This window comes from Pleurodeles waltl, chromosome 6 (genome assembly GCF_031143425.1).
Source record: "Pleurodeles waltl isolate 20211129_DDA chromosome 6, aPleWal1.hap1.20221129, whole genome shotgun sequence".
NCBI lineage: Eukaryota > Metazoa > Chordata > Amphibia > Caudata > Salamandridae > Pleurodeles > Pleurodeles waltl.
The window spans coordinates 397,638,602-397,652,700 of NC_090445.1; the positions used below are offsets into that span (position 1 = coordinate 397,638,602).

General features: G+C 50.0%; 1 protein-coding gene across 1 annotated transcript; it reads right to left on the bottom strand.

Moving 5' to 3' along the window:
* Positions 1–12,920: 12,920 nt before the first annotated feature.
* Positions 12,921–13,868, bottom strand: LOC138301593 (olfactory receptor 6F1-like). The gene has a single exon (XM_069242110.1). It carries the CDS (start codon positions 13,866–13,868, stop codon positions 12,921–12,923), a length of 948 nt encoding a protein of 315 aa, XP_069098211.1.
* Between the last annotated feature and the right edge of the window lie 231 nt (positions 13,869–14,099).

A 14,099-nucleotide genomic window follows, 5' to 3' on the forward strand; every position in this document is an offset into this window, starting at 1 on the left:
CTGGCGGTGTTCTGCTGGTGGACGCTGCTGCTGGCAGCAGTGCCCCATCCCATCTCCTGCTGGAGGACCCACTGAACACAGGTAAGTGGGTGCTCCGACAGGGGAGGGGGTTGGGTTTGTGTGTATGTCTGTGCATGCGTGTATGCAGGTGTGTTTTGCATGTTGTGTGTGTGTGCATGTATGGATCTGTGAGTGCGTGTATGTTGAGTTGTGTGAATGCATGTCTGTGTGTATGTATGTAAGTGTGTGTCGATGTGTGTGTAAATGGATGTATACATGCTTGCATGAAAGGTAGTATAGGTGTGTGTTTGCGTGTGTGCAGGAAGGGGCGTGTATAAAGAGGGGGGCTAGAGAGGAAGGGGGTGAGTGGGGAGGGAACCTGGTTAGGGAAAGAGCGGGGCAGGAAAGACCCCTATCAGTGACTGGGAAGGGATTCCCTGTCACTTATAGTGCCTACCACCATGGTTTTCTGGCAGTAAGGAAGCCACGAAAACCATGACAGTGGGCGGCGTCAGAATCCCGCAGGCGGGCAAGTGCCGGGCGCCGGGCTGGAGAGTGAAGTCTCCAGCCCGGTGGTCATTACTGCCGTGGCAGTCGGTGTGGTACATTGGTGGTTTGGCTTTAGCCAAACCGCCATTTCATAATATGGAGGTATGTACCACCAGCCTGCATAATGATCCCCATAATCCTTTTTAAAGATTATTCTATTAAGTGTTTATTTCACTGATTTCGGTCAAGGCTGTTTACTTTGTACATTTGTTAAGACAAATCACTCACAATATTTGAGGCAAAAGAAGTTGCATGAGGTAGAACGGAACATGGTTGGTACCATATAAAGTGAGAACTGAAAGTGCTAATTGAAGGTAGGTCTCTGCCCCAGTTTTAAGCTGACTAGTGTTACAGTTGAAGATCTTGAGCACTGGTATTTTACCACCTTAGACAGTGCTAAATGCTTGTTTGCCACCATAACGTTTTAAACAAATCTCAACAGAACACAAATAAAAACTTAACAGGAAACAGTACAGCAAAACAGAGAAAACATAATGCAGTACAACAACTATAGCATAAGCATCAAAACAATGCAATATTGCAGCAAAAAGTACAACACAACCAAAAACACAATACATCAACACAGAGACAAAACTCAAAACAACAAATATATACAAACATACTGGTTGCAGATAACAGCCTCCAGGAATCTGCTATCATAATACCACAAGTATATCAGTCAAAACATTTTGTGATCAGGTCCCATAGTACCCGAGTACTCACAGTAGGGTTTTCAGATAGAAGACAGGGCCTTGTCTTTTTTTTTTTTTTTATTTAGAACCTGTATGTTCTCCAAATAGCTGTTATACAATGATCCGTCCGTGTGGAGCACTTTTTTTGTTCAATAGTTTGTAAAGTGTGGACAAGAAAGGACACTTAAGGCCTGATTGTGATTTTGATGGCGGCAATATTCCATCACAAACATGATGGATATCCTGCCCACCTTATTACGATCTCCATAGGATATCGATGCGAACATAATAAGATGGCTGGGTTATCCGTCACATTTGTGACCGAGTATTCCCCTATGCCAGCATCTAAATCAGGCTCTTCAATTCTTCTACTTTACAGACATCTAGAATAAGTAACCTGCCCCTGCAATAGAATTACTATTCCTCCGAAGGCCAAACAATTTGCATCAAGTAATATTCTCTTTTGCATGCATCTCCTACCTGACTAAACACAGATTTAGCCTTGTTAATAATTTGTCACTGTGTGTGTCTTTTCCTTATTATTCACTGTCTCTTATAAAACATTTTTACAGACTCTGGCCCTCATTCCAACCTCGGCGGTAAAAGCCGCTTACCGCCAGACAGAAGACCGCCATAACACCGCCGCGGTCGCGGTAAACCGCCACGGTCTTTCAGACCCACAACAGTGAAACCGCCAAAATCCCGACATCCACAAAAGTCCGCCACACCAAAGGGCAGCGATAAACTGGCGATGACCAAACCTCCACCGTCACGCCAACAGAAATACGCCCACACTATCACGACACACGAATCCACGCGGCGGTCTTTCAACCGCGGTATTCTATTGGCGGTACACACCGCCGCGCTCGAAATACACATACTCGTACAAAACACTACCACATTGGACAATTCGAAATACACACACCTGATACACATACACACACCACTCCCACACACCCATTACAATATAAAACACACACCCACATCACCCACAAACCCCCACTTCTACAGAATCAGGACCACGCACCGAGAAAAGACATCCGAGCACCCAGACGCCCAATTCACTGTCACCCAGAAATATTAGCACGCACTTCACACAACACAACAATACACATCACCACACTTAGCACCACACAATCCACCCCACACATCACCCACACCACCCCATGGCACCTCAAAGACACCCCAGGTTTTCAGATGATGAACTCAGGGTCATGGTGGAGGAAATTGTACGAGTAGAGCCCCAGCTGTTCGGGACACAGGTGCAGCACACCACCATTGCCAGGAAGATGGAGCTATGGAGCAGAATAGTTGACAGGGTCAACGCTGTGGGACAGCACCCAAGAAATAGGGACGACATCAGGAAGAGGTGGAACGACCTATGGGGGAAGGTGCGTTCAATGGTATCCAGGCACAACATCGCGGTGCAGAAGACTGGCGGCGGACCCCCACCTCCTCCCCCAGAATTTACAACATGGGAGGAGCAGGTCTTAAACATCCTGCATCCTGAGGGCCTCGCAGGAGTAGGCGGAGGAATGGACTCTGGTAAGTCTAATCTTCACTACCTCATCCCCCCCACCCCACCTGCATGCCAAATCATACTCCCACCCTCACCCCCACCCCCACCACACCTACCCCTTGCAAATGTCTCACCATCACAACCCACCCATCCCAAAACTTAGCCCTGCATGACACCACAAAGCATGGACACCCATCACCAAAGCATGCCCACTGCACATCTCCATCGCCCCCCCCAAACCACCGTCACAACAGCCCCCACAAAGGAATGCCAGCACTGGGGTACACGGGCACCCACCCATTGCACGCCATTGGCACACACAGAAGCATTAACCATACTTTTATACCCCTGCAGGACCCGAACGCCAGGTCACCCTGCGCAGGAGGGTCCACAAATGTCCACTCCACCCCCAGAAGAGGCCCACAGTGAGGACAGCAGCTCTGTCTCCCTGGATGCAGATGACCAGCCCAGCCCATCGGGGACCTCAGGGCAGTCGGTTCCCCTCAGACAGCCACATCCCACAGTAGACCTTCCCCCCTCTGGGAACACCAGCACAGCACCCACCCAGCGGGCCCATACCTCTCTCCCCAGGACACGTCAATCAGCGGTGTGTCCACCACTACAGGGAACCCAGGCTAACCCAACACCCTAACAACAACAGGGACCTGGGGGCAGTGGTAGTGGGCACACAGTCCAGGGGACAGAAGCCCAGGGAAACAGGGGAACTGGGAGGGCTGCTGTGCGACAGGGGGGGGACAGGCCAAGGGAACCCACTCTCCACGAGGCCCTCTCCAACATCATGGGAGCATACCACCACTCCCAGGAGACGTTGTCCACGGTCCTGTCCAGGTTTCAGGAGATCCAGCTTCTGCAGGAGGAACAGTATATGGGGTTCAGGGAGGAACTCAGAAACATCAGTTCTGCCATGGGTACCATCGTAGTGGCCCTGAATCAGCTAATCACCACATTGAGGGACACTGTTGCACCTCAAAGGGCCCCTGTCGCTAGCATGGACCAAGAACTGCCTACCACCTCCGCCGGCGCTAGTGGACAGGAGGCCCCAACACAAGACCAACAGGCCACCAGAACCCCACCCCCTGCAGAAGGAGAACCACCCCACAAGCGGGCCCTGAGATCCAGGAAGAAGACAGAGTAAGATGTCAAGACCCCCGTCAGCAAAGGATACCGCCCTGATTGTCATCCCACCGTCCCACATTGTCACCCTGTCCAACTTTAAACTGTCCCTGCACCACTTTCCACAGGCATTTGGACAATGCACCTGTGATTCTGATAGTCTGGACTCTGCCATGGACAATCCTCCACCATCACCCCTCACCCATTTGCAACCACCCATCCAATTTAGAGCACTTGAATAAACACACTTATTGCACAAAACAATCTGGAGTCTGGCTGTGATTTTAACAAATGTATTATACATGACAGTGCCAAAATGTTCATTCACATTGTGATGCCAACAAACCGCTGTCACACAGCTGTAGTCCATGGGGAAACAAACGAAAACGGAAGGGAAAGTCACAACACAGTTACCATACACTGGGGGAAAAAGTCAGACAGTAGAGAGATAGAAGTCTTTAAGTAAATGTAATATGCCTGTGTGCACTCTTACCTGTGTATCATTGAAAATACTGCTGTATTACTGTGTCCCTGTTCTCTATGTCGTCCTCTTCGCCTTCCTCCTCTTCACTCTTCACAGGCTCCACAGCTACTACAACACCACCATCTGGACCATTCTCCTGCAGAAAAGGCACCTGGCGTCGCAAAGCCAGGTTGTGAAGCATACAGCAGGCCACGATGATCTGGCACACCTTCTTTGGTGAGTACATTAGGGATCCACCTGTCATATGGAGGCACCTGAACCTGGCCTTCAGGAGGCCAAAGGTTCGCTCAATGACCCTCCTAGTCCGCCCATGGGCCTCATTGTACCGTTCCATTGCCCTGGTCCTGGGATTCCTCACTGGGGTCAATAGCCAGGACAGGTTGGGGTAACCAGAGTCACCCAATAGCCACACCCGGTGCCTCTGGAGTAGCCCCATCACATATGGGATGCTGCTATTCCGCAGGATGTACGCGTCATGCACTGAGCCAGGGAACTTGGCATTAACATGGGAGATGTACTGATCTGCCAAACAGACCATCTGGACATTCATGGAATGATAACTCTTCCTGTTCCTGTACACCTGTTCACTCCTGCTGGGGGGGACCAGAGCAACATGTGTCCCATCAATGGCACCAATGATGTTTGGAATATGTCCAAGGGCATAGAAATCAGCCTTCACTGTAGCCAAATCCCCCACCTCAGGGAAGACGATGTAGCTGCGCATGTGTTTGAGCAGGGCAGACAACACTCTGGACAACACCTTGGAAAACATGGGCTGGGACATCCCTGATGACATGGCCACAGTTGTTTGAAATGACCCACTTGCCAAGAAATGGAGTATTGACAGCACCTGCACTAGAGGGGGGATCCCTGTGGGTTGGCGGATGGGTGACATCAGGTCTGGCTCCAGCTGGGCACACAGTTCCTGTATAGTGGCTCGATCAAGCCTGTATGTCAGTATGACATGTCGTTCCTCCATTGTCGACAGGTCTACCAGCGGTCTGTACACGGGAAGATTCCTCCATCTCCTCGCATGTCCCAGCGGACGGTGCCTATGAAGGGCAACAGCGACCACAGAGTCAAACAACCCACAGGTACGTTTCCACAGCTTGCACATTACAAGATTCCCTGATGCATTGAAAGGTGTGTATGAGTGTAGATACAAGGCCTAGGTATGTGTGACGCAGTATAAATTAAGCCATGTGGGCCCTTGAAATGGCGACTGCCTGACCTGTGAAGTGTGACAATGGGATGTGAGGTCAATGCGCTGGCGTGGCACACCGTGGCGGTAGGCGGTCGAAGACCGCGGCGCAAAGCTGCATTGGTTAACATTGAACCCTATGGGTTTCTGGAGCCAATGACGATGTCCGCTGGCGGTCGCGGTACGCACCGCTGCGGTACGCACCGCCGCAGGCTTGACCGCCATTTTCTATCAGCTTAATCACTCGATACCTGATCTTCCACAGGAGAGGACCTATACTGTAAGTGCTGCTGTGACCTCGGTCTGGAAGGGACAATGGCTGCTGCGACTGGGGAAAGGGCCCCTGCCTTCACTTCTGAAGAATTGGACAAACTTGTGGATGGGGTCGTCCCCCAGTGTGCGCTACTCTACGGTCCTCCAGACCAACAGGTAAGTACACTGGGAGCATGCTTTGTGGCCAATGCCTGTGATGAGTGGGGTGAATGAAAGATGGTGGGGAGGGGAGCGATTGAGGCATGCATCAAACTACAGATGAGAGCATGTGCCACATGGCAAGGGTGGGGATGGGGGGCCACTCACATCGAGCATGCAGAAGTTGATGATTTTTTTTCTCCCCCTGTACATGTCACATAGGTCAGCGCCCACCAGAAAGCTGCGATTTGGCGTGCCATCTCCAAGGACGTCCGGACCCTGGGGGTCCACAACAGACGGGGCACCCACTGCCGGAAGAGGTGGGAGGACATCCGCCGCTGGAGCAGGAAGACGGCGGAGGCTCAGCTGGGGATGGCCTCCCAACGTAGGAGGGGTGCCAGTCGTACTTTGACCCCCCTGATGTCCCGGATCCTGGCGGTGGCCTACCCCGATTTGGATGGGCACGTGAGGACATCACAGCAGACACAAGGGGGTGAGTACAAGCACATTCTGCTATCTTTGCGCGCAGTGGAGGTGTCTGGGTGGGGGAGGAGGGCTGTGGGTATCCCTAGGCCAGGGCAATTACTGTAGGCTAGGCCCCTCCGTAAGGCATGGCCCTATGCCCCCGCCCCCACCTCTGTAGGGTGCCTAGTACAGCTATTCATGCCCCTGTGTCATCTATGTGTGCAGATGTCGACCATAGCCATGTAGGCCATATCCCAGGAATTGCATCTGTAGAGCCCAACAGCGCGACGTAGTGCAGGGGGCTGCTGTGTCTGTATTGTCCGCCAACGGTAGCAGTCAACCTGTTTTTCTTCTGTCGTCCCCCCCCTTTTTGTGGTCTCCCTGTTCTTGTGTGCATTAGCATCATCAGGCGGAGGAGAAGTGGCATCGGAGTACGAGGGAGCTGCATCCCACATGGCCCTGGAGGGTCATGTAACGGACTCTGAGTACACCAGTGAGGGGAGCTCCACAGCGGGGACACGTGCTGATGTCAGTGACAGCGACTCGTCCTCTGAAGGGAGCTCCCTAGTGGTGGCGGCAACATCCGTGCCCCCCGCAACAACAGGTACAGCCGCCACCCAGCGCACCAGCACCGCCCTCCCAGAAGCCCCTCAGCGTTCGCCCCGTGCCCGCTCACCCAGGAAGGTGGGCATCTCCTTCGCCCCAGGCACCTCAGGCCCTGCCCCTGTCACCCCTGCTGCCCTCAGTGAGGAGGTCATTGACCTCCTGAGGACCATCATTGTTGGGCAGTCTACCCTTTTGAATGCCATCCAGGGTGTAGAAAGGGAGGTGCACCGGAGTAATGCATACCTGGAGGGCATTCATTCTGGTCAGGCTGCCCATCAGCAATCGATCAACGCTCTGGCCTCAGCACTGACGGCAGCCATTGTCCCTGTCTCTAGCCTCCCCCCTCCAACTTCCTCCACCCAGACCCAATCCCCTGTACCTCTGCCTATCCCAGACACACCATCAGACCAGCCTGCACACACCTCTACACCCAAGGGAAGCTCATCCAGACATAAGCACCACACATCACACAAGCATTCACACAAGCAACATCCACATGCAGACATAACAACAGCCACTGCCTCCTCTGTGTCCCCCTCCTCCTCGTCTCCCTCCTCCCTCCCTGTGAGGTCTCCACTCACACTTGCATGCACAACATCTTCAGCCACTACGTCCATCACCAGCACACCCACCAGAACACTCCGCACACGTGCAGTCACCACCCCTACTACCATTTACACATCCCCTGTGTCCTCTCCCAGTGTGTCTGTCACCCCCTCTTCCAAACCACACAAACGCAGGCAGCCACCCAGCCAACAGCCATCCACCTCACGACAGCCTCCAGCCCAAGCACCTGCACCCAAAGACACCAGACTTCACTCTCCTACAACCACATCCTCTTCCTCCACTCCCATACCCACTACACCTACTGTCACTCTTTTTCTAAATTGCTTTTCCTTGCCAACCTTAACCTCTTTCCAACAACTTCCCCACCCCGTCCATCTCATAAGACTCCAATCAGCACCTCAGCCACCACAAAACCGGGACCTACAAAGACAATAGTCCAAGGACTTTGGAGTCCCCCACCCTCAAGGGCAGCTAGTTCGGCTAGGAACCAAGACACGGCCAGCCCACCCCCGGAAAAGCAAGCCAAGATTGCCAGTGCCTGGCGCGAGAGGCCAAAGACAGCAGGCTCCAAAATCCCTACCCTGGCTCCGTCAGGAAGTGAGGTGCCACCTGGCACACCGCCAAAGGGTGGAAAGGGGCACAGACGAGCAGGGAAGGGTGGCAAGGGCAGCACGCCCGACAAGTCCGGCAGCAGGCCAGCTGCCCAGGAGGGCCCCACCAGCCCCATTCCAGGTGTGCAGGAGGACACCCAGAGGCCCAGTACTGCAGGCCAGGAGGGCCCTGCAAGCGAATAGACAGATGGGCAGGAAGGCCCCGCCAGCCACATGTCAGGTTGCGAGTGACATACATGCCATGGCCGGATCTGCTGACCTGGACACTCACCTCAAGCACCGCTGAACAGGGCCCTTCAAGTCAAGCACCGCTGAACAGGGCCCTTCTAGTCAAGCACCGCTGAACAGGGCCCTTCAAGTCAAGCACCGCTGAACAGGGCCCTTCAAGTCAAGCACCGCTGAACAGGGCCCTTCTAGTCAAGCACCGCTGAACAGGGCACCGCCGTCTCAAGCACTGCTGAACAGGGCCCTTCAAGTCAAGCACCGCTGAACAGGGCCCTTCTAGTCAAGCACCGCTGAACAGGGCCCTTCAAGTCAAGCACTGCTGAATAGGGCCCTTCAAGTCAAGCACCGCTGAACAGGGTCCTTCAAGTCAAGCACCGCTGAACAGGGCCCTTCTAGTCAAGCACCGCTGAACAGGGCCCTTCTAGTCAAGCACCGCTGAACAGGGCACCCCGTCTCAAACACCGCTGAACAGGGCCCTTCAAGTCAAGCACCGCTGAACAGGGCCCTTCTAGTCAAGCACCACTGAACAGGGCCCTTCAAGTCAAGCACCGCTGAACAGGGCCCTTCAAGTCAAGCACCGCTGAACAGGGGCCTTCTAGTCAAGCACCGCTGAACAGGGCCCTTCTAGTCAAGCACCGCTGAACAGGGCCCTTCAAGTCAAGCACCGCTGAACAGGTTCCTTCAAGTCAAGCACCGCTGAACAGGGCCCTTCTAGTCAAGCACCGCTGAACAGGGCACCGCCGTCTCAAGCACCGCTGAACAGGGCCCTTCAAGTCAAGCACCGCTGAACAGGGCCCTTCTAGTCAAGCACCGCTGAACAGGGCCCTTCAAGTCAAGCACCGCTGAACAGGGCCCTTCAAGTCAAGCACCGCTGAACAGGGCCCTTCTAGTCAAGCACCGCTCCGCTGAGCCCTTCATCTCAAGCACCGCTCCGCTGAGCCCTTCATCTCAAGGACTGCTCTGCTGGGCCCTTCATCTCAAGGACTGCTCTGCTGGGCCCTTCATCTCAAGCACCGCTCCGCTGTGCCCTTCATCTCAAGCACCGCTCCGCTGGGCCCTTCATCTCAAGGACCGCTCCGCTGGGCCCTTCATCTCAAGGACCGCTCCGCTGGGCCCTTCATCTCAAGGACCGCTCCGCTGGGCCCTTCATCTCAAGCACCGCTCCGCTGTGCCCTTCATCTCAAGCACCGCTCCGCTGGGCCCTTCATCTCAAGGACCGCTCCGCTGTGCCCTTCATCTCAAGCACCGCTCCGCTGGGCCCTTCATCTCAAGGACCGCTCCGCTGGGCCCTTCATCTCAAGCACTGCTCCACTGGGCACCGCCGTCTCAAGCACCGCTCCGCTGAGCTCTTCATCTAAAGCACCGCTCCGCTGGGCCCTTCATCTCATGAACCGCAGTCCCATTGGCAGAAGGGGCAGGCCCGCATCTGTCGGGCAGGGCTGCACGAAGCACTCTGGGCACTAGTCCCGCTCCAGAACCAGTGGAGTCTGTCATCCATTTGTGAGACTGTGGCTTTGCACTCCCCAGGATGGCACAGTGGGCAAGCCACCCACTGTAGAGACTTGAGAGACTGTGGCTTTGCACTCCCCAGGATGGCACAGTGGGCAAGCCACCCACTGTAGAGACTTGAGAGACTGTGGCTTTGCACTCCCCAGGATGGCACAGTGGCCAAGGAGGCCCCTCGTGGATCTGGCGTCGTGGACTCATCTGGCTGAGGTGCCCCCCCTTACCTTCCCCCTGAGGTGCCTGTAGTTTTCCTATCTGATGCCCCTGCAGTGTTCTCTCCATTGGACTCAGGTATCCTGTGTGGGCTTTGCCCATGTGTTTTGGCCCAGTGGCCCACGAACAATGGTTGATACACATATCGGACTGGACAATTTATACATATATAGTTATAGATGTTTGATATATTTTATACTCAGCCTTACAATATAATCCAAATTTCATAATCATTTCCTTTTGTATTTGCATTCTTCCGGGGCGTTTGGGGGTGTAACTCTGAGTTGTTGCTATGCATTGATGTGTGTGTTGTAGTGGGTGAGGGTGGGGGCGGGTGTGTTGCGTATGTGTGTGCCCGTAATGTTTTCTCCTCCCCCCTCCCCTGTGTCGTAGGTGCAGTACTCACCGTTGTCTTCTACACCGGCGTTCGTGCTCCTGGTAGAGGAGCAGGAATACAATAGCTGGGAGGATGTGTAGTTCGGGTTCCATGCTGTCCAGATTCCTCGTGGGGTGTATGGAGGTGAGCGTTTTCCGTTCGAAATATCTGTTTCCGCCGTGTTTTTATCGGCGGGGCTACCGCCCCGGAAAAGGTGACGGATTGGTGGGTTGTGATAGGGTGGGCGGTACATTGTCTCCCGCCTGTCTGTTGGCTGTGACCGCCGCGCTGTTTGTTTGTCCCGCCGTGGCGGTCGGAGTGTTAAAGTGGCGGTCTCTGTTGGCGGTTTCCGCCAGGGTCAGAATTCCATTTTTTTTACCTCCAGCCTGTTGGCGGGTTGGCCGCCGCTTTAACACCGACCGCCAGGGTTGGAATGACCAACTCTATTCTGAATGCATTATGTTTTTCCTTCAAAGTTCAGATCTAGAACACAACGTCTATGTTTGGTTTGTGGGTGCAAATGAATACCTTTTTCCACAGAGTTATTGTACAAAATTTGTATTTTGCAATCCAGTCCAAATCAGCTTCGTAATGGCCGCTTTAGGTATATGCTTTGCTGTCTGTGGGATTTCAGTCTTTATAAACTATGAAGAGTTCAATGGAAAAGCCTTTGTGTTGTCTTTCTTTGAGTTCAAATTAGCACATTTTGCTCATAAACCTTTCCTTTAAACAGAAAGAGTGATTTGAAAAGTGAAAGTCCCTTCTGAGAAAGAGTTGAGCTATCCAACTTAAAAATATTCATCCAGTTCACACATACAGATGTAAAAAATTGTTTCACTTGCAAGGTGCCTTTCAAATTCTGTAACAAATTCTTACGTACACCATGTACACTTTCTCTGTGTCTCATGCATACTTCTCTTCAACAAGATATTTCATCAGGGGCTATATTAGGTTTGAACCACAGAAGTTGCGTTATCTTTGATAAACAAATGGTAATATTTGAGTGTTATCAAATATCTAATGCCCTGACTCACAATCAAATCTAGAAGTGAAGAGAATACATGTATAGCCCAAACATATGAGGCGAATGGAGAAGAGGAAAGTGTAAGTGAGACTACCTGTACATTGTGTCCGTCACCTCTAAATTCTACAAAATAGTTTAATCAAAGCCCTCAGAGTCTACAATATCTACATCCTACGGAGGAGCAGGTAATCTTCCTGATGTGAGCATCCAATACAAGTGAACAAAGAATAAAAGTTATCCTGTTTAAAGTCCCAGCATTTTAAAACATTCTGCAGCTGAAATCCCCTTCTCAATTGACATTCAACGTGCTACTACTATGAGGAAGTAAAATGCCCCAAAACACTAGTTTCTACGGCCTTTATTTACTCATGCAAATCAGATACAGTTGACCGAAATTAGAGTATAGGCTACTCCCTATGGCAGAGGAATGCTGAAGTTTATGAGATTTGAGGAAAAGTCAAATTTTAGTTGTAATATCCTGTCATAATCTAGTACCTATTATATTTAAAACAGATCTGGAAGAAAAAGAGACAAAATAATTATCTTACCTAATGTCCTCAGTTTTAAGAAACCTGAGTAATGTTGCAAAAAAAATATTTTGCATATCTCCATGATCTTTTCAGAGCATTTGCATGCTGCAGGCCTGACATTTATCTAGTTCTATGTTGAGAGAAAGTTCCAACCCAATTCAGTTCAATCCATTCAATCTAATTTATGCCTTTCCTATATGATCCAACTCAATCCAGTCCAATCCAATTCAATCCAAACCAGACCAGCGGTGTTCAGCCTAATCCAACAGGTATTAAGAAAGTAGTAAGCTGATACTACATCAAAAGACATGTTTTCAAACTCTTCTGATAGTAATCAATATACAAGAACATCAGACTAACCAATCCAGTAAAATGCAATTCAGTACAAACAATCAAACCGTGAACATTTGTATTGAGCCTAGGTCAAAATGTAGCACAAATGGATAAAGTTTACTTGGCATCAAAAATGTCTTTAACCTTTTCTGAAAACCATCCATATCCTGGGATATTGTGCTATGGTTTTCTTGGCAATAAGTATATTTCAGAGGCATAGTAAGCAAATGTCTTCTTACAAATTCTTTGATCTAAAATCCTGTATTGCTTTGTTATTATTACTGATGATTATCTGAAAAAAACTTTAAGATAAAAAGCATGTGCTGTTCATTGAGAAATAGTAATTCTCATAATACACGTAACTGCTTTATGGAATCAGGATTTTAGGTCATTATGCACTGGCCAAGTGCTCCATGAAGGCATGTAATGGGGATTAGATTGGTTCACTTAAAACACTAACTTCCAGCTATTCATTTATAAAGTGGTTGAAAGGAGACAATAACGTGAAATACATTTCATCAATGCTTGTTTGACCTCTTTGTTCCTCAAAGTGTATATGAATGGGTTTAGTAAAGGGGTTACCACTGTGTACAGGACAGAAATGACCTTGGTAAAATCTATGGATTGAGACGTTGTTGGTCTTACATACACAAAAATCATGGTCCCATAATAGATGACAACCACTGACAAATGGGAAGCACACGTGGAGAAAGCCTTCTTGCGTCCAGAGGAGGATGGGATCTTCACAATTGTAGCTATGATCCATATGTAAGACAATATGGTTACAAGGGATGAGCTCAACAGAATAAATGAAGCAACAAGGAATATGACAGTTTCTGCATTTCGAGGATCTGCGCATGCCAGCTGCAAAAGAGGAGAAATGTCACAGAAGAAATGTTGGATCCTATTGAAGCCACAAAACTGCAAACTTGAGATCAAACTAATGGAAAGCAATGTGGAAAGGAAACCACAAGCCCATGAAGCAATCACCAACTGAAAGCACATCCTGTTGTTCATGATAGTATGATACCTCAGTGGTAAACATATTGCAAAGTACCGGTCAACCGCCATCAATGCAAGTAAGAAACATTCTGTTGAACCCAAGAAACCAAAGAAAAACAACTGTGTGATGCAGCCAGCAAAGGATATTGATCTTTCTTCTGAAATGAAGTTCTCCAACAACTTGGGGACAGTGACAGATACATAGAAGATTTCAAGAGTTGCTAAGTGAATAAGGAAAAAATACATGGGTGTCTGTAGATTAGGACTCGAACCTATCAACACAATAATCAGAACATTTCCTATCACAGTCAATACGTAGATTCCCAAAAATATTAGAAAGAATGCAATCCGAATGACTGAAGTGTCTCCCAGGCTCAATAGAATGAACTCTCTTATCTCAGTTTTATTTGTATTTTTCATAATTGCCACTCTGCTTTTCTGTTTCTCCCTAAAAACAAAGATATTGGAAATACTGTTCAGATGAATAATAATAATAATAATAAAAATAATGAGAATAAGAATATTAATAATATTACCATGAGTAATAAGATACCACTAGTACTGCTATTATTGCTGCTGCTACTACTACTACTACTTGCAACAACACGAAAATGTGAATGTGAATAATAAAACCACTAATCAAAACAATTG

Coding starts and splice junctions, on each gene's coding strand:
- LOC138301593 (XM_069242110.1), bottom strand. CDS start 13,868: ATGAAAAATACAAATAAAACTGAGATAAGAGAGTTCATTCTATTGAGC.